At 38.1% G+C, this 27473-nt stretch overlaps 1 protein-coding gene and 1 long non-coding RNA gene across 2 annotated transcripts; one reads left to right on the forward strand and one right to left on the reverse strand.

The window, feature by feature from the left end:
* Window positions 1-7571: 7571 nt before the first annotated feature.
* On the reverse strand, window positions 7572-12869 carry LOC104107979 (calmodulin-binding protein 60 A-like). The gene is made up of 7 exons (XM_009616929.4): window positions 12661-12869; window positions 12351-12417; window positions 10457-10503; window positions 9906-10348; window positions 9199-9359; window positions 8176-8385; window positions 7572-8065 (listed from the first exon to the last, which is right to left on the reverse strand). The coding sequence occupies exons 1-7, from the start codon at window positions 12744-12746 to the stop codon at window positions 7742-7744; spliced, it is 1338 nt and encodes a 445-aa protein (XP_009615224.1). The 5' UTR covers window positions 12747-12869; the 3' UTR covers window positions 7572-7741.
* A 1690-nt stretch (window positions 12870-14559) lies between these two features.
* On the forward strand, window positions 14560-16212 carry LOC138907181 (uncharacterized). Its single transcript, XR_011414951.1, has 2 exons — window positions 14560-14943; window positions 16065-16212. It is a non-coding gene; the product is annotated as an uncharacterized lncRNA (long non-coding RNA).
* Window positions 16213-27473: the final 11261 nt, after the last annotated feature.

Here is a 27473-nt window from a genome sequence, read left to right on the forward strand (position 1 = left end):
ACTCGTTCCGAGATGAGTCCAACCATACAAAAATTACCAAATTCCGATGTCAAATGGACCTTCAAAAATTAAATTTTTGTTTTTGGAAAGTTTTACAAAAATTCCAATTTCTTCCATCTAAATCTGAAATAAATGATGAATATAGACATGGATATATGAAATATAATCACTCTTATTTATAAAACACTTACTCAATTCAAAGTCGTGAAAAATCCCTTTGAAATCGCCTAAATCCGAGACTCAAAACTCAAAAATGAGTAAAAATGGCTAACTTCCGATTTTATGGGTTCTGTCCACGCCTTTTCGCATCTGCGGACACTTGACCGCATCTGCGGTTCCGCTTCTACGACGTGTGGACCACTTCTGTGGTTGCGCTTCTGCGACAGCCCGTTCGCTTCTGCGGACTTTCCGCTTCTGCGAGCTCGCATCTGTGGTCTAAAATCTGCACGTACGATTATACCAGAAGGCCAAAATTTTAGATTTTCCTTAAGTCCAAATTTTGATCCATTAAACATGCGAAATCCACTCGAGGCCCCCGGGACCTCAACCAAATATACCAATAAGTCCTAAAACATTATACGAACTTAGTAAAGACCTCAAATCACATCAAACAACTTTAAAACCGCGAATCCTACCCCAATTCAAGCTTAAGGAACTTAAAAATTTTCAACTTCTACATTCGATGCCGAAACATATCAAATCAAGTCCGATTGACCTCAAATTTTGCACACAAGTCATAAATGACATAACAGACCTATTCAAATTTCCATAATCGAATTCCAACCCTGATATCAAAAAGTCAGATCCGTGGTCAAACTTTAGAAATCTTTAGCCTTTAAATTCCTAGTTTCCGTTAAATGGCCATAACTTGAGCTAGGGACCTCCAAATTAAATTTCGGGCATTCGCCCAAGTCCCAAATTACGATACGGACCTACCAGAACTGTCAAAACACTAATCCGGGTCTATTTGCTCAAAATATTGACCAAAGTCAACTTAATTGAGTTTTAAAGCTCTATTTCATATTTTAATCAATTTTTCATATAAAAACTTTCTGGAAAATTATACTGACTGCGCACGCAAGTCAATGAATGATGAATAGTACTATTTGAGGCCTCATAATATAGAAATAATTATTAAATTTAAAGATGACTATTTGGGTCATCACATTCTCCACCTCTAAAACAAACGTTCGTTCTCGAATGGAATTAGAAAAATACCTGAGATGGTGAAAAGATGTGGATATCTACTCTGCATGTCCAACTCAGACTCCCAGGTAGATGCTTCTATCGGCTTACCCCTCCATTGCTTCTACCGGATGACCCCTCCATTGCACCCGAACTGAAGGATAACTCTTAGATCTCAACTGTCGGACCTGCCGGGCTAGAATAGCTACTGGCTCCTCTTCATAAGTCAAATCTTTGTTCAATTGGACTGAGATGAAATCTAATACATGGGATGGACCATCATGATATTTCCGGAGCATAGACACATAGAACACCAGATGAACTGCTGATAAATTAGGTGGTAGTGCAAGCCTGTAGGCTACTTCACCCACCCTTTCAAGAATTTCAAAGGGTCCAATATACCTAGGGCTCAACTTGCCTTTCTTTCCGAATCTCATTACACCTTTCATAGGTGAAACCCGGAGCAATACTCGTTCTCCAACCATGAATGCAATGTCACGAACTTTACGGTCGGCATAACTCTTTTTCCTAGAATGAGTTGTGCGAAGTCGATCCTGAATAATCTTGACTTTATCCAAGGCATCCTGTACCAAATCGGTACCCAACAACCGAGCCTCTCCCAGTGCAAACTAGCCAACTGGCGAACGCCACCGTCTCCCATATAATGCTTCAGATGGAGCCATCTGAATGCTTGACTGGTAGCTATTATTATAGGCAAACTCCGCAAGTGGCAAGAACTGATCCCAAGAACCTCCAAAGTCTATAACACAAGCGCGAAGCATATCTTTCAATATCTGAATAGTGCACTCTGACTGTCCGTCTGTATATGGATGAAATGTTGTACTCAACTCAACCCGCATACCTAACTCATATTGTACGGCCCTTCAGAAGTATGAGGTAAACTGCGTAGCTCAATCTGAAATAATAGACACGGGCACACCGTGAAGGCGGACAATCTCACGAATGTAAATTTCAGCTAACCGCTCTGAAGAATAGGTAACTGACACTAGAATGAAATGTGCCGACTTGGTCAACCTGTCCCCAATAACCCATACTGCGTCGAACTTCCTCTGAGTCTGTGGGAGTCTAACAACAAAATCCATAGTGATACGCTCCCACTTCCACTCAGGAATTTCTAACTTCTGAAGCAAACCACTAGGTCTCTGATGCTCGTACTTAACTTGTTGACAATTTAGACATCGAGCTACATATTCAACTATATCCTTCTTCATTCTTATCCACCAATAATATTGTCGTAAATCTTGATACATTTTGGCGGCACCCGGATGAATAGAATACCGAAAACTATGTGCCTCTTCAAGAATTAATTCACGAAGCCCATCAACATTAGGCACACAAATACGACCCTGCATTCGCAGAACTCCATCTTACCCCACATGAACCTATTTGGCATCACCATGCCGCACTGTGTCCTTAAGGACAAGCAAATGAGGATCATCATACTGCCGCTCTATGATGTGCTCATATAAAGAAGACCGAGCGGCTGTGCAAGCTAGAACCCGACTGGGCTTTGAAACATCTAACCTCACGAACTAATTAGCCAAAGTTTGAACATCTGCAACTAATGGTCTCTCACCAGCCGTAATATACGCAAGACTGCCGATACTCAGAGCCTTTCTACTTAAAGCATCGGCCACCACATTGTCCTTTCCGGGGTGATACAAAATGGTGATATCATAGTCTTTCAACAACTCCAACTATCTTCTCTGCCTCAAATTGAGATCTTTTTGTTTGAACAGATACTGTAGGCTACAATGATCAGTAAATACCTCACACGAGACACCATAAAGGTAATGCCTCCAAATCTTCAGCGCATGAACAATGGCTGCCAATTCTAAGTCATGAACAGGATAATTCTTTTCGTAAACTTTCAACTGTCATGACGCATATGCAATCATCCTGCCATCTTGCATCAATACTGTACCAAGCCCAACGCGATATGCATCACAATACACCATATAAGATTCTGAACTGGTGGGTAATACTAACACTGACGCCGTAGTCAAAGCGGTCTCGAGTATCTGAAAGCTCAACTCACACTCGTTTGACCATCTGAATGGAACACCTTTCTGGGTCAGCCTGGTCAATGGGCTTGCTATAGATGAAAACCCTTCCACGAACCGATGATAATAACTCGCCAAACCTAGAAAACTCCGTATCTCTATAACTGAAGTAGGTGTAGGCCAATTCTGAACAGCCTTAATCTTTTTAGGATCCACTTTTATGCCTTTTGCTTATACAACATGCCTCATAAACGCAACTGAGTCTAACCAAAATTCACATTTTGAAATTTGGCATATAACTGATTATTCTTCAAAGCCTGAAGCACAATCCGAAGGTGTTGCTCATGCTCCTCTCGACTGCTGGAGTAAATCAAGATGTCATCAATGAATACAACCACAAATAAATCCAGATAGGGCTTGAACACCCGATTCATCAAATCCATAAATATTGTTGGGGCATTTGTCAGCTCAAATGACATCACTAGGAATTCGTAATGGCCATACCGAGTCCGAAAAGCTGTCTTAGGGACATCGGGTGCCCTATTTTCAACTGACGGTAACCAGACCTTAAGTCGATTTTTTAAAATACCTTGGCACCCTGAAGCTGATCGAATAAGTCATCAATCCTTGGCAACAGATACTTGTTTTTGATAGTGGCATTGTTTAACTGCCGATAATCTATACACATTCGCATAAAGCCATCTTTCTTCTTTAAAAATAGTACTGGTGCACCCTAGGACGACACACTAGGTATAATGAATCCCTGATCAAGCAAGTCTTATAACTGCTCTTTTAATTCTTTCAACTCAGCCAGGGCCATACGGTATGGTGGAATAGAAATGAGCTGAGTGCCCAGAGCTAAATCAATACAAAAGTCAATATCTCTGTCGGGTGGCATCCCCTGCAGATCTGCAGGAAATACATCTGGAAATTCACGGACAACTAGAACTGAATCCATAGAAAGAACATCCGCACTAGAATCGCGAATATGAGCCAAATAAGCTAGACAGCCCTTCGACCATACGACGAGCCTTTACATAAGAGATAATCCTACTGGTGGAATGGCCAAGAGTCCCTTTACACTCTATTCGAGGTAACCCAGGCATGGCTAGGGTCACCGGTTTGGCGTGACAATCTAATATAGCATGATAAGGTGACAACCAATCCATACCCAAGATGACATCAAAATCTACCATATCAAGAAGTATAAGATCTATGCTAGTCTCAAGACTCCCAATAATAACCACACACGAATGATAGACATGATTTACGATAATAGAATCTCCCACCGGTGTGGACACACACACACAGAAGCACTCAGAGAATCATGAGGCACAGCCAAATATGAAGCAAAGTAGGAGGACACATAGGAATAAGTAGATCATGGATCAAATAAAACTGAAGCATCTCTATGGAAAACTAGAACAATACATGTGATCACGGCATCAGATGATTCGGCCTCAGGCCTAGCTGAAAAAGCATAAAATCGGGGTTGGGCCCCACCACTCTAAATCGTGTCCCTGGGACGGCCTCTAACTGGCTGGCATCCACCTCTAACGGCCTGACCTCCACCTCTAATGGCCTGACCTCCACCTCTAGCTGCCTGACCCCTACCTCTAGCTGGCTGAACAGGCAATGAAGCAACCGGTGCTGGTATGATGGCACGAGAATCCTACCGAGATCTGTTACTCGGCAAGCTAGGGCAATACCTCCTGATGTGACCAATGTTCCCACACTCATAACACTCATCCTGCTGTTATGGCTGCTGAAGCTGAAGCTAACCCGAACGGGCCGGATAACCGTTGTAGTGACTCTGGAGTGGTGGTGCACTGATAGGAGCCGAATGTGCACTAAATGCTAGCTACCGAGAGTGAGGCATAATAGGACCGTGACTCCTTGAAGCACCGTGAGATGCCTGAAGTGCTGAATGAAACGGTCTGGGAGGATGACCCCTACCAAAATTACCCCTGCCTCCAGATGAGGCACCACTGAACCCACCAAACTGACGAGGCCTCTTATCAGACTCCTGCCCTCTCTCCTGTGCAAGAACCATCTCGATCCTCCTAGCAACATTTGCAACCGCTTGAAAGGAAATCTCACTTCCAGTCTCCTTGGTCATCTGAAGTCTGATAGGGTGAGTGAGTCCATTAATAAACCTCCTCACTCTCTCTCCCTCAGTAGGTAGTAAAAGGAGAGCATGACGGGCTAAATCCACAAAACGGGTCTCGTACTGAGTAACAGTCATACTGCCCTGTTGTAAATGCTCAAATTGCCTGCGAAAGTCCTCTCTCATTGTGATAGGGAGGAACTTCTCTAGAAATAGCCGTGAGAACTGCTCCCAGGTCAATGCAGGCGATCCAACTGGTCTGGTCAACGTATAATCTCTCCACCACCTCTTGGCGGAACCAGTCATCTGAAATATAGCAAAATCGACCCCATTGGTCTCAACTACACCCATATTCTGCAATACCTCATGGCAGCGGTCAAGATAATACTGTGGGTCCTTAGAAGATGTACCACTAAAGTGAACGGGAAAGAGCTTAGTAAACTTGTCCAACCTCAATAAAGCCTCAGAAGACATGGTGGGCCTATCACCACCCTACGCCGAAACAACTGGCTGAACTACCCCAACTGGCGGGGCTGCTAGAGCCTGATACTGGGAAGCCATCTGCTCCGGAGCGGGAGTAGTGGGAGTTTGTGCTCTTCCCCTAGCCTGTGAGATAGCTGGTACCACTGAAAATGTACCATTTTGGGCCACGCCCTCCATAAGACTAACCAAACGGACTAGAGCGTCCTGAAACACTTGAGTAGTTATGAATCCTTTCGGGACCTGAACTGGTCCAACCAGTACAGTCTGAACTAGAACCTCTTCCTGAAGATCCACCTGAGGTTTTACTACGGGTGTTGCTGCTCGAGCTCTAGCTTAAGCTCTGCCTCTGACTCTACCTCGGCCTCTGGCACGACCTCGACCTCGGCCTCTACCCCTAGTCATAGTTGCTACCGGGGGTTCTAGTCCTTGTTCGTCGGTAGATGTATTACATGTTCTCACCATCTGCGAGAGAATAAGAATAGAATGGTTCAATCATAGGTGATAGAATAAAATCGCACGATAGAATAAGAAAGAAGTGATATTGTTCCTAAACTTTATAGCCTTTGAAAGATAAGTACAGATGTCTCCGTACCGATCCTTCAGACTCTACTAAGCTTGCTCGTAACTCGTGAGACTTATGTAACCTAGTGCTCTGATACCAACTTGTCACGACCCGAAATTTCTACCTTCGAGACCGTGATGGCACCTAACATTTTACTTGCTAGGCAAGCCAACGTTAGAATATAATTAGCCATTTTAACGTAATTTTAAATTAATTAATAACAAAGAAACTAATGCGGACCTACCGGAACTGTTAAAATACTGATCCGGGTCTGTTTGCTCAAAATGTTGACCAAAGTCAACTTAATTGAGTTTTAAAGCTCTATTTCACATTTTAATCAATTTTTCATATAAAAACTTTCTGAAAAATTATACGGACTGCGCACGCAAGTCGAGGAATGATGAATAGTGCTATTTGAGGTCTCATAACACATAAATAATTTTTAAATTTAAAGATGACATTTTGGGTCAACACACACACACACATATATATATATGTGTGTGTGAAGGTTAATTATATGAAGCAAACTTGAACGAAGGTCAAGTCGGATGGTGAAAAAAATAAAAATGGCTTGAGGCGTGATATATTATTATTTCAAAAGAGTAATGTCTGCATTTTCGGATAACAAACAATACTTTCTTGGAATATAACAAATTTCTTATCAGTTGTCTAAAGTGTCTGACTTGATTAGCTTTTTTTTTTTTAAAATAACATTCTTCCATAGAAAACATTAACAGTTAATTTTGTTTGAAATTATAAACTTTCATAACAATTAAACCTTTTAGTACAGATATAACCCTTTTGTAAATTAACTGCAAAACAATTGGAGTTAAAACATAAAATAAAATATAAACTGACAAGAGTTACTCTAATAACCACACCACACGTTCAATATGGAACTCTTAGGTGATGTTTAGTTGGGGTAGCGGAAATTAAATGTTATTAATATGACGTTTGGTTTCACTTTTTCTTTTCATATAAGACTCGCAAATATTATTTTATACGGTGTTTGGTTTCTTTTTTATTTTTTGCATAACTAATACCTGCATAAGTATATAAAAATTTATATATTATGTTATGTGAGATATAATGTGAAATAAGAATGCACGGATTGGTTACATGGATTAAAACTATTACCTTTAGTGTAGTAACAAAACATAGTTGAAATTATACACTATATAATTACTTTTTAATGCAACAAAACCAAACATCCAACAATAAACAATTCCTATAATACAATTTATATATTATGATCAGATATTACAATCTCTGTATTACTAATCTCTGCTTAACTATCATCTAACAAAACCATCCTTAAAGTCTCCATTATTTTGACTTGTATATTAGAAGCTACAACAGATTAACCAATGAAACAATGATCTAATAATCCCAGATGCTTTCAGAAAGAGGATGGTAGCTTAAATATTCATACCTAAACGGATCTGGCACTTCACTGGTAAGAGTTGGTAAGCTATTGATTTGGTTTTTGAAGTCATAAGCATTAGTCACTGGTTGCTGCTGTGTATTAGTGGGACAATAATCTTGCAAATAGAATCTATTAGTGCCATTAATTGAAGCCGCTTCAAGTGGAGAAACGTCATTTGGTGAACTGGAAAAGCAAAGCATTTTAAAAGTATCATCATCCAAAAGCTTGATGTTTTGGCCATTTTGGAACGCTGTTTTTACCAGCTCCATAGCATAAGCCTATCAACAGATCATAAAGTAGGGAAATAAATTTTTTTTTTTAAAAACACATGCTCATGGAAGCAATTAAACAGTGAAAAGGCAAATGAAAAAAAGTTAAAAATTAGAACCTTTTGAGTTCCAGAGAGATTCTCAACTGACACCAAGTGACCCTCTTGGTAAACTCCAATCACTTCTCCCACATCAGTAAATACCACTGATTTCACATTTTGCTGGGAATTATGGACAGAAGGATACACGTATCTTTTCAAGTCAAGTTTACTCTTTGCCTTATTAACTGCTGCATCCAATTTCTCGGCGTGCATACTCCTGCCAAGGATCTTTAGATATGCAAATGTTTTGAGTATCACTTAACAGTCGACACATAAAAAAAGTGAAATATATAGTTTAAACAGAGAGATTCTGTTCTAATATAACCATCATAATTAATGGCCTTAAAACAATGGCAATAGAAAGACAAAATAAAAAAAAAAGCAGGAAGTATCATAACTGATAAGTTAAAAAAATTACACAAAAAGAAAAATTAACCTACCAGCAGATAAAACGAAGCAATTGTAACTTCATATATATCCGATCAGAATTATTTCATTGGGTTCAATCCATAGACGCTACAGCTTGAACTGCCTCGCCAAGAGACGGGACGTGCGGAAAAATTAGGGAGCTGAGACATAATTTGCCTCCTCTCCCATACAATATACGTTTAACTACTTCAGCAACTACGAACTGATCCACTTACCTGGACGGGGTCAATGGGCGATCAATAAAGCCTAGGCCTCCATTGCATTTTGGAGGGGTGTCTGACTAAGGTCGGCCCAAATTGTCATAATTTGTGGCAACGGAGACTAGCGTAACGTGTGGCCCCTTATAAAAAGAAAAAAAACACGTACCGGTCCAATTACTTAATTTTAACGTCCACATTAGTTATGGATAGAATCGGCAACGGTACTATCAGGAAATTTTTCTTTTGATGAACCTTCATCAAAAAGAGATATATGGAATACGTTCATATCGAATTTTAATTTATACTAAGCCGTAAAATTAAATTTATGGAAAGAGTAGTTTAATTTCGTGGTGCATAAGAAAGTGGTATATATGTTGTTGAAGTGATTGCAAGGGAATAAATAAATTCTTACACAGAGTAGCTTTTCACGGCTCAAAAAGTATTGAGTTAACAAGTCCCTGACAGTCTTAATGCTCTCCTTCATCAAACGGGTATGGAAAGGACCGCCTTTGCCAATTGTTTGCATTTTCCATACTTCATCTTCAAGAGTTAAGGGCCTCTGGCTCTTGCTCACTGCAAAATTGTTATACATGTAACAATATTTTCTCTAATTTATTTATTATTCAGAAAGCAGAAAAGTCATTGAACCACATGTAGGCTGTAGCAACCAAACCTATGACATATGTATTGTCCATTTTAATTAATCCAACAAATTCATCAAACCCAAAAGCGTGCTTGTGAAGTACTTGTGACCTGTCTAATTAATATAGAATCTCATTTTTTCTCTCTTTAGATTTGCCTTAGGTATCATATATATAGGTATATTTTTGTAATAAGGTTGCAAACCTGGAAGCTTGTTAGTACTTTTCCTGACCTCTTCTCCAATGGGGCCATCGATCATAAAAAATCTGAACCCCATCAGTCTCATACTCTGCCCCACTTAGACAAACAATAATTGATACACAAATTCATTGCAGGACTTATTATACATATGTAATTACCTAGCAGGCTAGCTTATTGGCATACAAATTAAATTAAATTCAATGAAATAGAATTAGGGGAATCTTAAAGGAAAAAGAAACCAATTATAATATGATTGAAAAGGAATTAAATACGTACTAGAACGACGATCCTTCACAAAGAATGGTTGTGTGACTGCTTCCACAATTCTTGTTCCATTGTAAGGATACACAGCTCTTGCACCTAATCTCAACTCACGTTTTCTCATAGACACTCTGCTATGTTTGAATGAAATATGACTTACAGAAATACTTCCATCTTTCAAGGTGACATAAGGATCTCCCCGTATCAGCGATTTGTCACCACCACAACTTCTAAAATCTTTCTCAAGGACAACTATTTCCACCCTTGCTGATGCTTCAGGTCCAGAACTGATGATATTCTGAGTACGAGGGTCAATTAAATGTAGATTTAAGGTACTGCCCTCTTCACCTATGGGGATTCCAGTAAAAATTGGACCATTTATGTTGTTTGAAAACTTCAATTCTAAATGTCGTGAATCATACGATTGATCAGAAGGATTTAAATTTTCCTGCGCTTTCCTGAATAAGATGTACAAATATCGATATCATATGGACAGCAATAAAAATAACAGCAGCAAAGGTACAACAAATAACTATGAAATATAAAAAGAGGCGCGTTTATCATGCCTTGGGCCGATTGAAATCTTCACAGGTCCCGGTTCAACACCTGCAGCCTGTAGTTGCACAAAGAATTTAGATGACCATCGTAAAAGTCTTTATGTCAAGAGCTTAATTTTACTAGACGGTGTAAAAAATATTTATACTATTTGATTTCCTAAAAGATATTTACAAAGAATTGTTCATAAGAAATTAGCAACATAATAATTACATGCTACAATAGGTTAAACTACAATATGTTACTGTAAAACATTTTATATTATTAGTGTAGATAAGTTATTTCCTTATATCAAATAATATAATCTAGGGCACAAACCAGCGTCCTAATTAAAATTTTCAACGTATCGAAATGAAGAGAAGCCATAAAAACCGAAGATTAGTAAATCAGATGACCATCGACACAGGAAAGAGATTAACATTAGAAACTACTGATACCGATGGAGTGAACCAAATTTAAGAAGGTTAAAAAGGAGTAAAAGAACCAATTTCTACACATTAGGCAAATTATGTCATAGAAGTTCCCGTAATTAACAATTCGAAGGTCACTCTCTGAGCCATTAGGGCACTATTAGCTGAAATAAACGTGATCATTTTGGGATGAAACAATAGTATCCCTTGTAACTTTGGTTGAGGTTGAAATAAAAGAACTAAGTAGTCGCCGTAAAAGAAGTCATGAATACCAATTAAACGACCTCTGACCCAAAAAAAAAAAAAGAGATTCCTGGTCAAAGATTTTTCAGCATAACAAGAAGTTGCAGTAAAGGGACAAAACATTACATTGACTTGGTGTGGAATTTGCTATAATTCTACTTACTTTCTAAATCTCGACTTAATTCTTTCCTTTTAGCTTCCATTGCTTATTTTGATCATCTCAATATAAATTCTCAACATGTCAATATTATCATCTAAAAAAGAAAATCTGAATCAAAGTACACAATTTTTTCAAAAGAAACAAAGCATTGACAATTTTGTTTTTGACTGCAGGAAAAAAAAAAAGAAAAAAGTCCTCCAGAAAAAGCTTTGGCTGTCCTTTCCTGGATCGGAGTCGGACAAACCAGACAATCCATTAATTTTGATAGAATGTGATGTTGGTCCACGTTTCTGACAACCAGCGGAAAAAAGTGATTTGAAGACTTTTGCATAACACCAAAATAATGTTAGTCCAATTAGTATATTTTCCAAGCTATTTTAAAGTATTGAGCTTCTGCCTATAAGATTTGATTTTGTTTTCACATTAATCACAAGGGGTTGTTAGGATCCTAAGATCCTTTTCTCCAATCTTGAGAACTCAATCAACCATACGACTACAATCTAACAATCCTAACCCTAAATTAATACTTCATCGGTTTTAATTTACGTGAACATGTTTGACTGAGTATGAAATTTAAGAAAACAATGAAGACTTTTGAAATTTGTAGTCCTAAACAAATCAAAAAGGGGCCAGAATATTTATGTGGTTATAAAAGCTTTTCATTAAGGGTAGAATTGTAAGTTTAAGTTAAATTGTTTCCAAATTTAGAAATTGGTCATTCTTTTTTAAACGGACCAAAAAGAAAATAGGTTGACATATGAAGAGTACATAGTATACTAAAAGAAAGAAAAAACTGTGTCATGAAAAGGCACCTTAAAAAGTTCAGGAAACCCTTTTTTAATATCAACCTAAGCACCAAGGCACAAATAAAATAGAAAAAACTGGCAAGCGTATATATAAAACAAAGATATATATATATATATATATATATATATATATATATATATATATTTTAATTCAAAAGTTAAAACCTGTAATTATCTAACAAGTACATATGATTAAGTAAATATTTTATACCATCTAAAATATAAACTCAATAAAGAAACCATACAATATACTACTACTCATATAGTTAGTGAAGATGGTACTCACAGCTGGATCAACGCAGAGCCGCCTCATTGACTTCAGTAAACGCACGACTCGCACAGCCATAACAGACCTGTTCAAAGTCCAAAAATGAAGTATAATTAGCACTTAGCAGAACAATTAAGCAGAAGGGGATGAATGAAATAATCAGTTTCTAATGATCTATACAGTTAATCCCGAGAAGACTTGCGCTTCAGATATAAGATAATTGACAACGCTATAAGATTTCTGAAAAATAGATAAAACCAAGAAAAATGAAAAGCAAAGTTAATAAGCAAAAGACCCAGAGAGAAAGATAGTATGAAAGGTCACACACTTTCTTAGTTTGTGGAATTTTCTCTTCCTGTGAAATGAAGCCGAGGCAGGAATAGAAAAACTAGGAGAATTTTCACAGAGATCCATAGCGCATGTGTTTTTCCAAAACTGTATGTGTTTTTGTTCTTTCTAAAACTGTATGTAAGAACCCTAAAATTGAGTAGTTTTTGGTAATGTATTTTTACTACCAGTAGTATTGATTAAAGCGAGGGCTGCTATTTATAGCGAGAAATTTTGCTTAAAAGTTAAGATATCCAAAAGTTTACAAAAATATCCCAGTATCCATGAAAGCGGCACGTAGATGCGTTAGATACCCAAACTTTACGAAGAAACATCAGTGAAGCCGAAATGCAATTTACAAATCTCCTGTAGAGAGTCATTTGAACACCCTCACTTCTTTTATCTTTTTTATCGGATGGTCGGCCAAGGGACAGTCCCCTCTAGCATATTGTCACGTCCTAAGTCGTTAACTAAGTACACGTGTCGCACTTGACAACTCGCTCACCATCATGTACAATTTGCTCACGTTCTTGCGATGCCAAGTCAGTGTTACTACACTCAAGATCGCTAAGAGAATGTTAGAACACAAAAGAATTGTTAAAGGAAGTTTTTGTATTAGAGAGAACTTATTGTACGTTTTGCTTGGTGAGTTACAAATGAATAACTCTTTTATATATTAGTTTCATAGGGGCCAGTGAGTAAATAATAATTATTACACAAGGCCCTTATTATTTACAAATAAGTACACCCTCTAGAATTTTCTACATGACTAGAACATTCCAAGGTTTTCCAAAAGAGTCTTCCTACCAAGTCCATAAATATCTAAAGTTTTCCCAAGAAAATTCTCCATAGTTCTAGAATATTCCACCATGAGTTGGTCCCTAACTTATGTAACCCTTCCATATGACAAAATATATGGCATGATGATGTGGCGGGCCATGACATTATACACTTAAAATTAAAACTAGCAAAAGAATTAAATAAACGACGAAAGAGAGAGAAGGGAACAAGAAAAGACATAAAATTAAGTAAATAACAATGACCTAAAGAATATCTTCTCACTTTGATTCAATTTTATATATGGCACACTTTTTCTTTTTTGTTTGTCTGGAAAAAAAAAAAAGAATGATACATTCTATAATTAAAAATATTTTAACTTTAAATTTTTCATATTATACTTAATGAGAAAATTTACACATAATTATTTATAGATTTATTTTAGACTATAAATTTTAAAATTCATTCTTTCATTCTTTCTTAAATTTTGGGTTGAGTCAATATCATCACATGAAATGGGACGAATGGAATAATAGGTTAGTATGTAAGAATGGTTGAAAAGAGTTTGATGAAAGCACTTATGACAATCTTCAGCTTACGCATTGAGGTGGAGCATCTTAGAATCTGATGTGAATACCTAATTTTTGTACTATTTTAACACCTCCTAAAGTCATTAGTGTTTTGTTGCTTTAATTATATTTCTCAATTTTTTGTGTCTTTGATTGCATATTTCCTATCATAAAAATACCAAAAATAGTTCTTTCTTTATTTGTGCATTTTAGGAATTAACTAACTATTCAATTGGTGAATTAATCTAGTTAATTGATCATTTGAATAAGTTACTTAATTAATTTATTTGTTTGTGTAAATTTAGTTTAATAAGTAGGATTAAGAAAGAAATTGGGCCAAATTTGAAAGAGAAAGTGGCCAAAAGTGCAAGATAAGGGGCTGCCTTTGAAAGGGTCCGGAACGACGTAGTTTTGCCTCAAAACTACGTCGTTTCATTAAGTGACCCAAGATCAAATCTCACCCATTGATCACTCATTGATCTAATGGTCCGTATTTGATCTCTCAAGAGGTATTTAAAGCCTCAAAAATCTGAAAATTTTCCTCATTTCACCCATAACTCTTTCTCTCTTCTCTCCACCGCCGCCGCCGCCACCGGAATCACCCACCGGCGGCGGGCCACCTCCAAATTAACACCATATAATCTCCACAACCTCCTCTTCCCATATCTCCAAACCAATTCCTTCAAAAAACCCTCAAACTCATTGAATTTTAGATCTAAGAAACTTTAGCCGCCACTTTTTGGTCCAAATTCTTGAAGCTCCGGCCAACATCACCCTACAACACATACATGAATGGATAGAGCTCCACGAGACCTATCTTTTCCTACCCATTTTACCCCCAAAATCCCCGTCGCCGCCACGGCTCCACCGCCTCACCACCGCCAAAATACCCCGAACCCCCATTTTAGCTATTTTTCGGCTTCAAGCATACTTGTTAGGTATAATCGTCATCTCTTTAATTAATTTCTGATTTTTTTTATTTAGTAGATTAGTTTCTGATTTTTTTTATATATTTATTTATTTATTTTTTCTGTTTTGGTTATTTCTTGTTAATTAGAGTTTCAAGTTAGGTTTATTTAATTAGCTATCTCTATTTAGTTTAGTGGTTTGTTAGATTCGTTATTGATTTAAATATGATTTTTAGTGTATTAATTAAATCGTTCACTTAGTTAGTCGATTATTTAGTTGTTGTTAGTCGTTGTTCGATTATTAACGATGCTCATTCTGTTTTGAGAATTAGTTTGTGAATTTAGTTATTTATTTAGTAATTAGTTTGCACAAATCCAATTCATTCCCATCAAGTTAGTTTTAATACTTAGTTCAATTACGTTTTTAGTCTCGTCTATGCTTTGTCAGTTCATAGTTGTCCAAGTTTGATTTGTGTTGAGCAAGTAGTTTGTTGTTGATGTTTAAAATCTGAAGTTTAGTTTATTTTATCACAAAATAGGGTAATAGTAGCTTACTTTTACTAGTAGGGTGGCTGAAAGGACATTTTTTCTCCTTGCTTCTGACACAGCAGATTTTCAGGTTGTCCTTTCACCTTTGAGACAGACCTTGAACAGTGTTTAGCACACAAAATTAATTTTTTGGACAGATTTTTGGTGAACCAAAATCTGTCCAAAAATTTAACTTTATTTGCCTATTGAAAGGACTATTTTTCTCCTATAAAAGAGACTGTCTGACACTTAGAAAAAAGAGTTCCTTACTCACTGAAAAGGGGGACACTCTATCTTATACTTAAACACATCTTGGAGAGTTGCAAAAAAGAGATAGATCTTTGAGAAAAATCAGCAGCTTAATACATATAACAAGCTGAAATTTCAGTATTTTGTGAGGTTTATTTGAGTGCAAAAAATCTTGAGAAAAATAGAAAGATCCCTTAGGCAATTTGTGAAGTTGATAGCTACCAGTTTCAAGCATTTTTGTTGAGTTTTCTGGGTTGTCTTAACACTTGAGTTGCTGCTGTTTCTACTGTATTTGCTGCTGAGTTTTTTTGTTGCTGCACTACTGTATTTTATTATTCTACAAATCAGGTAACTTTCAAATTCTCATATTGCAGATTCTTGATGATAATAAGAAGGATTTGATCCCGGTTTGGTTGATGGAACATATTGGATCTGATTTTTGTTTCAAGATGAATGTTATATTAGTATTATCATTATGTAAATCTGTTAAAGATTAGTTAAATTATCATTTTCTTCTTTATATATGTAATTGAAATTGCATTTTATTAAGATTACTTAGTTTAAAAAAAAGATAAAGACCCCACTTTTAATCATGTTTGTTTAGTTTGGGCTCTTTTTCGTGAGTTACTTTCATGGTTCATGTATAATTATCGAAGAAAGACTTCTAACTTTAAATATTTTGATGCTTTAAATTATAGTCAACATAATGTTATACTTAATATAGTTCTTCTCTTTAGCATTGAAGTATTACCTTTTTTTGTAGTTTTTATATTTAGTCATGATTTTTATGTTGTTAATGAGTGTAGTTTGATTAGTGCCATGTTGGTGTAGATGAGTAGAAATATTATGTTAGTCTTTAAGAAATAAGTTGGTTAAGAAGATAAAAGATAATAATTAGCATGTAAGTTTCTTTTATGAAAAAAATAATAATTTTTAGTTTGGACATCAATGTAAGAAGCAATTTGGGCTTAGAAGAATACTTGTTATTTTGTGTTGTCTCGGTCATCGAGGCTCTTAAGCAACATGGGCCAAATAAGCTAAAATTTGTAGGCCCAATGACAATAGAAAGTAAGATGGGCATTTTCTTTAAAACTAATAAATTGTCTTTTGTTAAATAAAATAAGTAGCCCAATACCATAAAAGTTTAATATAAGTTTACCCGGGTTTAAAGTCTTGCATTAGTGAAAATTATTTTTAATAATAATATTATTTTTTTCAGTCGAACAAGTAATAAATATAAAAAAGAAGCACTTTTTAATTAATTTAAGTGATAGGCAATTTTAGGCACGTTTGAGATGTAGACCATGTGTTCATACACGGTCCTTGGTCGTTATTAGAATTATTATTATTTTAATAAAGTAGTCATGTGTGCATTCCCGCTCCTTGACTCTTCAATATTAATTGTATTTAAACCATATGTACCGACACGTTCTTTGTTTTAATACATATAATCAAATAAGGACCTTGTGTGCTTGCACGCTCCTAGGCCAAAATTATTAATTATTAAGCGGTACTAGACAATAGTAATTTAAGGTAAATAATATACACTTTATCCAAAAATAATTCAAGCCAAATTTTAGTCAATAAAAGCGACCGTGCTAGAACCACGGATTCGGGGAATGCCTTACACCTTCTCCCCGGTTAACAGAATTTCTTATCCGGACTTTGTTTTCGCAGACCAATAATAATAGAGTCAAATCTTCCTTTGATTAGGGATTCAAAAAAAAGGTGACTTGAAACACCAATAAAAATCAATTTCAAGTGGCGACTCTGTAAATAAAATAATCCCTACTCAATTTTGTCACTTTAATTGGAAAAATCCTTTAATCCACACAATATTATTTTATGGGTAGAAAAAGGGGTGTGACAGCTCTGGCGACTCTACTGGGGACATTAAGAATTCGAGCTTGTATATTGACTTTATTTGGCTTTATTAATTTTTGTATATATTGTGATTTATTTGGGCCTAATTTGTTACTTGTCCACTTTATACTGTTTTGATATTGTTGAACTGTACATATAAATTGTATCCTCTCTCGCACCCCTCTAAGTCTTCTTATAGTTAGTTATGTTGTGTTTGCCTACCAGCATCACAAAATTTTTGTCTTGAGATAAAGCCAGTTAGCCTACCAGCTTCTGGTGAAGGATTTAGTCACACATGCTTAGGCGAGAGAGTCGTTAGCTAGCCAGTGTTGTTCTACTACTGGTGACGCTTGACGCTCTTCGGCTCGGGTTGTCCGCTCGAGTAAGCCAGTCTAGACACCTCCTCCATCAGGATTTCAACCTAGAAGAATATACCTCATACCGGATATCCCTAGTAGGTTCGCTTTATTTGCATCACGTGCATTTGACTTAGCGAAACTCGGCACAAGGGCCGGGTCCGTATAAGACAAGTATCCTCTTTGAGACCATAACGTTCACTTATGTGCTACATGTTACTTTATTTGGGAGGCTTGCATGTCGACCGGCTTTAGGGTGGATTAGTTGAACAAGCAGAGAAAAATAAAAAAAAATATGCTCCCGATTTCCATACAAATGTTCGTTCTTAAAAAAAAAAAAGTGATTTGGTGCGTTTGGTGTCCATGATTAATTTTTCATAAAGAGAGAAAATATAATTAGTTTCATTGGAAGTTTTATGACCGAACTACGCGGGTCTGATTCTCACCGGATGTGAGATATGTAGGTAAACCTCATCGGTTCCGGCCCCCAATTTTCAAAAATCCAAAAAGATATCTTCCTTTAATTTCTTCTTTTGAAGTTTCTTTTTTTGAGACCAAAAATCCAAAATAATATTTTCTTTCTTTTGAAATTTAAAAAAAAAATCAAAATTCATATATATATATATATATATATATATATATATATATATATATTTTCTTCTTCTTTAGAAGTTTTTCTTTCACCAATTCAAAAAAACAAAAATCGAAAAAAAAAAAAGTTGAAAATATTTTCTTTGCTAGGAGATTTTGTCGAATTAGTTGTATATGAAAAAAAAAAAAAAAGAGTTAGTTTACCTTTTTATTTCTCATCCACCGAACTACGCGGGTTTGGTTCTCACCGGAAGTGAGATACGTAGGCAAACCTCATCGGTTCCGGCCCCAAATTTTTAAAAATCCAAAAAGATATCTTCCTTTAATTGCTTCTTTTGAAGTTTCTTTTTTGAGACCAAAAATCCAAAAATATTTTCTTCTTTTTTTTTTTAAAAGTCTTTCTCCCAAAATTCAAAAAAAAAAAATCAAAATCCAAAAAATATTTTCTTTCTTTTGAAATTTACAAAAAAAGAATGAAAATCCAAAATATTTTCTTTTTTTTTAGAAGTCTTTCTTTCGAAAATTTCAAAATAAAAAACGAAATTAAAAAAAAAAGATCTTTCTTCTTTAGAAGTTTTTCATTCAACATTTTCTTTCACCAGTTCAAAAAAAAATGAAAATATTTTCCTTGCTAGGAGATTTTGTCGGATTAATTGTATATGAAAAAAAAGAGTTAGTTTACCTTTTTATTTCTCATCCACCGAGCTACGCGGGTCTGATTCTCACCGAATATGAGGTACGTAGGCAAACCTCATCGGTTCCGGCCACAATTAAAAATAAAAAATAAAAATAAAATAAAAAAATAGGCCCCCTTTCCTTGATTCCCTCTCTAGAATTCTTTGTTTAGAAAATCCAAAAAAAAATATTAAATCCAAAAATATTTTTCTTCTTTTCCAAAACCTTTCATTCGAAAAAAAAAAGAACAAAAAGAATCTTCAAATCAAAATCCAAAATATTTTCTTCCTTCTTTAGAATTCCTTTTTTTAAAAAAAAAAAAAAAAAAATTCAAAATTCCATAAAAAGAAAAAAAAAACTAAAAAAAATATATTTAAAAGTCTTTATAAATAAAAAAAAGAAAAGAAAATGAAAAATGGGCCAGTCTATTCCCAATCTTCCTGAACTACGTAATGATCTGATTCATGCGGCGACATGATACGTAGGCAACCCAAAAAAGGTTCGATCAAAATATTTTTCAATGATTCTAAGATGAGAGATCAAAATGAGGTGTAAGTTTAAAAAAAAAAAAAAAAAGAGAGAAGAAAATAAGAGCGTCAATAAGAAGCAACCTCATAAGCCGGAATGAAACATGAAGCCTCCAAAAGCATGCTAGAAATAGTGACAATGATTGGAGCATGGCACATTATGTGTGATTCTTATCTATAAATTGCTTAACCCTAACACGTTTGTTGTGTCTTATGTAGTAAGCTTAAGGTGGTTGGTTTGTGGTGAAACTGACAACACACCATTACTTCACTAGATCTAAGAGAGTAGTAGTAATGACCAACGATGATGAGATCGAGCTGATCACTGACGACCCCCAGGGTCAATCAGTTGAACAAGAGTCGGAGGAAATAAGAAAATTGAGACAGCAATTGTCTGATGTATATCAAGCTTGGGTGTCTGGTCAGCCTCCACCCCGTGGTCACTCAGAGGGAACTTCCACCATACCCCTAGCTACTCAACCACCGCTCCATACAACGAGCGACCACATCCTACCACCAAGGTATGTGCCAAATTACAGCCTCCACGTTGCTCCGGGTACCTCTAATGTGCGACCTCCAGTCGTACCGGTCAGGAACACTCCTCCAGTCGTGTCTGGCGCACCGGCATACACAATCCCGCCTCCACCTCCTGTGACGAGGCCAATCAACGAGCCACCATCTCATGCTTATGATGGCCAATACTACTCTCCAAATATAGCTTTCGGGGTCTCGGCTCTATATAATCAGACTCCTCAGTACGAGTCACCAGTGGAAAACGAAAAGCTTGTCAAGATGGTTGAGCCGGATGAGATGACCAGGAAAATGAAAAGTCTTGAACAAAACATAAAGAACATACAGGGACTAGGAGGTCACAAAAGTGTTTCATTCAGTGATCTATGCATGTTCCCTCACATCCATTTGCCACGAGGGTTTAAGACCCCAAAATTTGAGAAGTATGATGGACACGGTGACCATATTGCCCATTTGAAAAGGTACTGCAACTAGCTGAGGGGTGCAGGTGGAAAAGAAGAATTACTGATGGCTTATTTTGGGGAAAGTCTTGTGGGGGTAGCCTCCGAATGGTTCATTGACCAAGATATCTCTCACTGGCATGTCTGGGATGACATGGCCCAAGCCTTCATCAAACAATTTCAATATAACATAGATATTGCGCCGGATCGCAATTCCCTGTCCAATATGAAGAAAAAGCCGACTGAAAGCTTTAGGGAGTATGCAATCAAGTGGAGGGAGCAAGCAGCTAGAGTTAAGCCATCCATGGATAACCACGAGTTGATCACTGTTTTTCTAGAGGCCCAAGAGCCTGATTACTTTCAGAACATGATGTCCGCAATGGGTAGACCTTTTGCGGAAGCGATCAAAATAGGAGAAATGGTCGAAAATGGCCTCAAGACTAGCAGAATTGTAAGTCAAGCTGCTCTCAAAGCCACCACCCAAGCTATCCAAATGGGTCGGGAAGTTTGGCAAATAGAGAGAAGAGAGATGAAGGGTCCATGATGACTTCGGGATCTAGGGAAGTTCAAAGAGGGGCATCGCACCCTTATGTGCAAGTTCAACAGGGGCAATCCAGCTACCCTCAACATTACTATCCCCCGCCAATTCCTCAGTACTCCGTGGGACCGCCATAATATACAGTGTTTAATGCTCAATCATATGCTCGTCCTCCCAATCAACAGGTACGGGCACCAGCTCCAAGATTCCCCCGACCTCAGCAGCAAAATTTTTGGGCACCCTACAATGCTCGTCCTAGGCAGGATTATGGTCGAGAGCAGAGGCCGGTGGAAAAATTTACTCCATTAGCTGAATCATACTCTAGTCTGTTCAAGAAGTTGAAGCAGATGGGCGTGATTGGACCTATCGCTCCCCACCATATGCATCCTGATTCGCACGGATTTCAAGCAAATGCTAGGTATGAATACCATTCAGGTGCTCCGGGGCATAGCACTGATGACTGTTGGACCCTGAAAAGAGCCGTAGAAAGACTCATTGTTGAAAAATTGATTGTAGTCACGAATGGCGAGGACCCTCCTAATGTGACCAATAACCCGTTGCCAGTACACAATGATGTTCATTTTGTGGGAATGATTGGACGGGATCATGTATACAAGCCGTTTGGTCGAACAGAAATGACAGTGGTAACAATTCAAGAGGGAACCAAACTGGAAGTAAGTCCAAGCCTAGATGCACCATTGATTGTGAAAGGTGCCAGAGCTCAGAGAGGGAAACTTTATTTGTTCCAAAAATCTCGAGGTTGGAGGTTCGCTCCAATGCTCCAAGCCCAAAGTTATACGTCCTTGGAGTTCACCCCATCACAAAGGAGAATCAGGGCAGTACGACGGGTATAATAGAGCCGATCATAATCAAGCCTGCCACACAACCCCGTGTAACAAATACGAAAACCATCCCTTGGAACTACGACAAAACTGTAGTAACCTACAAAGGTAAGGAAATCATAGAAGGAGTGGGGGAAACTGGAGGTTTGACTCGATCAGGGAGGTGTTACTCTCCAGAAGAGTTGAGGAAGGCTAAGCAAATCAGATAAGGCCAAATGCCAATAAAGAAATCGGTCACTGAAGAAGAGGCGGAGGTGTTTTTGAAAAAGATGAAAGTTCAGGATTACTCAATCATTGACCAGCTGAGAAAGACTCCTGCCCAAATCTCTCTGTTATCTCTGCTTATACACTCAGGAGAGCATACCCGTGTACTAATCAAAATCCTGAACGAGGCACATGTCTCAGAGAATACCACCATGAATCAGTTAGAGAAGATGGCCAATAGATTTTTTTAGGTTAACAAAATTTCCTTTACTGATGATGAACTTCCTGAGGAGGGAGCCGGTCACAATAGGGCTTTGCACCTGATTGTCAAATGTGAGGGGCATTATGTGAAGCGAGTCATGGTTGATGGAGGCTCGAGTGTAGATGTATGCCCTCTCTCTACCTTGCAAAGCATGAAGATCAATACAGACAGGATCCGACCCAGCAATGTTCGCATCCGGGCTTTTGATGGCTCAGTGAGAGATACCATTGGGGAGATCAACCTCACCATGATGATTGGGCCTGTTGATTTTGAAATTGTCTTCCAAGTAGTGGACATGGAAACTTCTTATAACTTTCTTCTTGGAAGGCCATGGATCCATACGGCCCGAGCTGTGCCATCCACCTTGCATCACGACATGCAAGAAATTATTGTTCACGGAGAAGACGAGTCATCCATTTATAAAGACCCGTTAATACCATGTATTGAGGCCAAGGAAGGATGCGAGTCTATTGTCTATCAGGCTTTCAAAGTAGTTGTTGTGGACCATGTTGAAGAAGGAAAACCCATTCTACATCCGCGTCTCTCTGCCACATCCGTAATGGTGGCTGCACTTATGATGAGACAAGGTTATGAGCCAGGAAAAGGTTTGGGGGCATCATTGCAAGGAATTTCAGAACCCATTTCTCCGTTTAGTAACAGGGGTACTTTTGGTTTAGGCTTCAGGCCAACACAAGCAGACGAAGACAAAGCCAAGCACCGCAAAAAGCATGGGTGGGTCTTGCAGCAACCTATCCCTCACATTTTCTACACTTTTGTCGAGCCACGATTCAAACATGGTCAAATTTCCTCGGCGCATGGAAACATTGATGAAATTTACCATGGCCTCAGGCAGATGTTTTCTGAAGTGAATATGATCCAGGCCGGTGAAGGCACTAGTCATGCCGATATGCAACTAATTGGCCCAGAAACCATGCTCAATAACTGGGAAGCAACTCCTCTCCCCACAAGGAAGGAGTCTTGGTAGTTGACTCTTGCAGCTTCTTTCTTTTGTACTTTGGTTTACTTTCAGGGTTGTAATCCAAATATCTTAATATGATTGTTTTATTTTGACGTTAACCCTTATATCCTTTCAAATTCAATGAAATGCAGTTCATTTTCGTATTAAATTTTGTATCTTTTCCTTTTCCTAATTCCTGCCATTTTATTTCCATTTCAGTTTTGTTAATGCCGGCTTTAATAACATGACATGCATGTGGAGTTCACGCCCAGATCTCAAAAAGCTGTCTAATTTTGAAATAATGCATCAAGAGGTCGAATATGATGAAGATAAGGTTTTTGATGAAATAAAAAGAGAGTTGGAACAGTTTGAAAACAAGCCTAGGCCCAACCTCAATGAAACTGAGCCAATTAATATCGGAGGTCATGAAGAAGTCAGAGAAACAAAGATAAGCATTCACACTGAACAAAAAACTAGAGATGCCTTGATTCAACTTTTATTTGAGTATAGAGATATGTTTGCTTGGTCTTATGATGATATGCCGGGTTTAAGCGCCGATTTAGTTGTTCATAAGCTTCCTATGTATCCTAATTTTCCACCAGTCCAACAGAAGCAACGTAAATTTAAAACGGACATGAGTGATAAAATTAAAGAGGAAATAATGAAGTAATTGAGCGCCAATGTTGTAAGAGCCGTACGATACACCACCTGGGTGGCAAATGTTGTGCCCGTGCCAAAGAAAGATGGAAAAACTAGAGTCTGTGTTGACTACAGAGACCTGAACAAAGCAAGTCCGAAGGATAATTTTCCTTTGCCGAACATCCATATTCTTGTAGATAATTGTGCAAAGCATGAGATACAGTCGTTCGTGGATTGCTATGCTGGGTACCACCAAATTCTAATGGATGAGGGTGATGCAGAAAAAACCGCTTTCACCACTCCGTGGGGTACCTATTGTTACAGGGTCATGCCATTCGGTTTAAAGAATGTAAGGGCAACTTACATGAGGGCCATGACCACCATTTTTCACGACATGATGCACAAAGAGATTGAAGTATATGTCGATGATGTCATCATAAAATCAAAGACACAGGTTGATGACGTGAATGATTTGAAAAAGTTCTTCGAACAGCTTCGAAGGTATGACCTTAAGCTCAATCCAGCCAAATGTGCGTTTGGGGTTCGATCTGGGAAACTCCTTGGTTTTATAGTCAGTCGGAGAGGCATCGAATTGGATCCCTCTAAGATAAAGTCCATTCGAGATCTGCCACCCCCGAAGAACAAAAAGGAGGTCATGAGTTTGCTCGGAAGGTTGAACTACATCAGTAGGTTCATTGCTCAGCTAACAACCACGTGCGAGCCCATCTTTAAGTTGCTGAAAAAAGATGCTGCAATCAAGTGGACAGACGATTGCCAAAATGCTTTTGACAGGATCAAAGATTATCTATCAAAACCCCCTGTACTGGTCCCACCTGAACTTGGTAGGCCTTTGTTTTTATATCTATTGGTGATGGATAATTCCTTTGGATGCGTTCTGGGGCAACATGATGCAACAGGCAAAAAGGAACAAGCAATATATTATTTGAGCAAGAAGTTCACCAATTATGAGGTTAAGTACACCCTTTTAGAAAGGACATGTTGTGCCTTGACTTGGGTCGCTCAGAAGTTGAGACATTATCTTTTGGCCTATACTACTTACCTCATATCCAGAATGGATCCTCTGAAGTATATCTTCCAAAAGCCAATGCCCACCGGCAGGCTCGCAAAATGGCAAATCCTGCTCACAGAGTTCGACATCGTCTATGTCACTCGCACCGCGATGAAAGCACAGGCTTTGGCCGATCATTTGGCAGAGAATCTAGTTGATGATGAGTACAAGCCACTTACCACATACTTCCCAGACGAAGAGGTCAGCTCAATAGAGGAAGTAGTTCCAGACGACAACCCCCTATGGAAAATGTATTTTGATGGAGCTGTCAATATCAAAGGAGTTGGGATCGGGGCAATCCTCATCTCACCTATTGGACATTATTACCCTGCAACAGCCCGACTTCGATTCTTCTGTACCAATAATACGGCAGAATACGAAGCCTGTATCATGGGTTTGAAAATGGCCCTCAATCTGGATGTGCATGAACTATTGGTTATGGGAGATTCTGACTTGCTTATCCGTCAAGCCCAAGGCGAATGGGAGACTCGAGACATCAAGATTATTCCATACAGACAATGTGTACAAGATTTGAGCAAAAGATTCAAAACCATCGAGTTCAGGTACATTCCTAGGTTTCACAACGAGCTAGCCGATGCTTTGGCTACTTTAGCCTCGATGCTCCCTTATCCGGGAAACACCCATATCGATCCACTAGAAATCCAAGTTCGGAATCACCACGGTTACTGCAATACAATTGAGACAGAACCAGATGGTGAACCATGGTATCATGACATAAAACGATTCCTGAAAATGAGAGAATACCCAGAGCAAGACAAGGGAGATCAAAAAAGAACTATAAGGCGGCTCGCCAACGGTTTCTTCCTGAATGGGGAAATTTTGTACAAAAGGACCCCAGATTTGAACTTGTTGAGATGCGTAGATGCCATAGAAGCTGAGCGAATCATAAATGAAGTGCATTCGGGGGTATGCGGACCTCACATGAATGGATATGTTTTGGCAAAGAAGATTCTGCGGGCAGGGTATTATTGGCTTACAATGGAGCGAGATTGCTTCAGTTTTGTTCGCAAGTGTCACCAATGCCAGATTCATGGTGACCTGATTTACTCACCACCTTCGGAGTTGCATCCCATGTCCTCTCCTGGGCCTGTCGTTGCTTGGGGAATGGATGTTATTGGGCCAATTGAGCCAAAGGCTTCTAATGGGCATAGATTCATTTTGGTTGCAATTGATTACTTCACCAAGTGGGTGGAGGCGGTCACTTTCAAAGCAGTCACCAAGAAAGCAGTGGTAGACTTTGTTCATTCCAACATCATCTACCGCTTTGGTATCCCAAATACCATTATCACTGACAATGCAGCAAATCTCAATAGTCATTTGATGAAGGAGGTATGCGAGCAATTTAAAATTATGCATCGCCATTCTACCCCTTACAGGCCAAAAGCCAATGGAGCCGTTGAAGCGGCGAACAAGAACATCAAGAAGATTCTTAGGAAAATGATCCAAGGTTCGAGACAATGGCATGAAAATTTGCCTTTTGCTCTTTTGGGATACCGCACGACTGCTCGCACATCTGTTGGTGCAACTCCTTATCTATTGGTATATGGGACGGAAGCTGTAATACCGGCTGAAGTCGAAATTCCCTCTCTTCTGATCATTGTGGAGTCGGAGATTGAAGATGCAGAATGGGTAAAGACCCGATTAGAATAATTAATGTTGATTAATGAAAAACGGCTAGCAGCAGTGTGCCTTGGCCAGTTATACCAGCAAAGAATGGCACGCGCTTACAACAAGAAAGTGCGTCCAAGGCACTTCGAGGTAGGCCAACTCGTTTTGAAATGCGTTCTTCCACACCAAGTAGAAGCTAAAGGAAAGTTCGCCCCAAACTGGAAAGGACCCTACATCATCAAGAAAGTGTTACCAAAAGGGGCCTTGCACTTGGTAGATGAAGAAGGACGAGTACCAGACATGACTATTAATGCAGATGCAGTCAAAAGATATTATCTCTGATATATACCCACTGTGGAACTTTCACACATGATTTTCTTAGATCGAGATGACGAAGGCTACCATTGCTCGCTATTCCAAGCAAGTGTCACCCTTTTGTTACCCCTTTTAAGCTATATGTTTCTTCTTCCTTGTTTTTCACCTTTTGGAACATGTGTACTTACCAAAAAAATAAAAATAAAAATAAAATAAAAAAATAAAATAAAAATAAGTCAAACAACAAATTTTCTGAGTCATTGAACTACGTCTGACCTGATTCCGAAAGGATACGTAGGCAGCCTTACCCTGGGTTCGGTCCCATCGCAACAAAAATCCATATT

This window comes from Nicotiana tomentosiformis, chromosome 3 (assembly GCF_000390325.3).
Source record: "Nicotiana tomentosiformis chromosome 3, ASM39032v3, whole genome shotgun sequence".
Classification (NCBI taxonomy): Eukaryota; Viridiplantae; Streptophyta; class Magnoliopsida; order Solanales; family Solanaceae; genus Nicotiana; species Nicotiana tomentosiformis.

Coding starts and splice junctions, on each gene's coding strand:
- LOC104107979 (XM_009616929.4), bottom strand. CDS start 12,746: ATGGATCTCTGTGAAAATTCTCCTAGTTTTTCTATTCCTGCCTCGGCT. Junction 10,349..10,456: donor AAGATTTCAATCGGCCCAAG/GCATGATAAACG, acceptor CATCTTATTCAG/GAAAGCGCAGGAAAATTTAA. Junction 8,386..9,198: donor GCCGTGAAAAGCTACTCTGT/GTAAGAATTTAT, acceptor GCATATCTAAAG/ATCCTTGGCAGGAGTATGCA.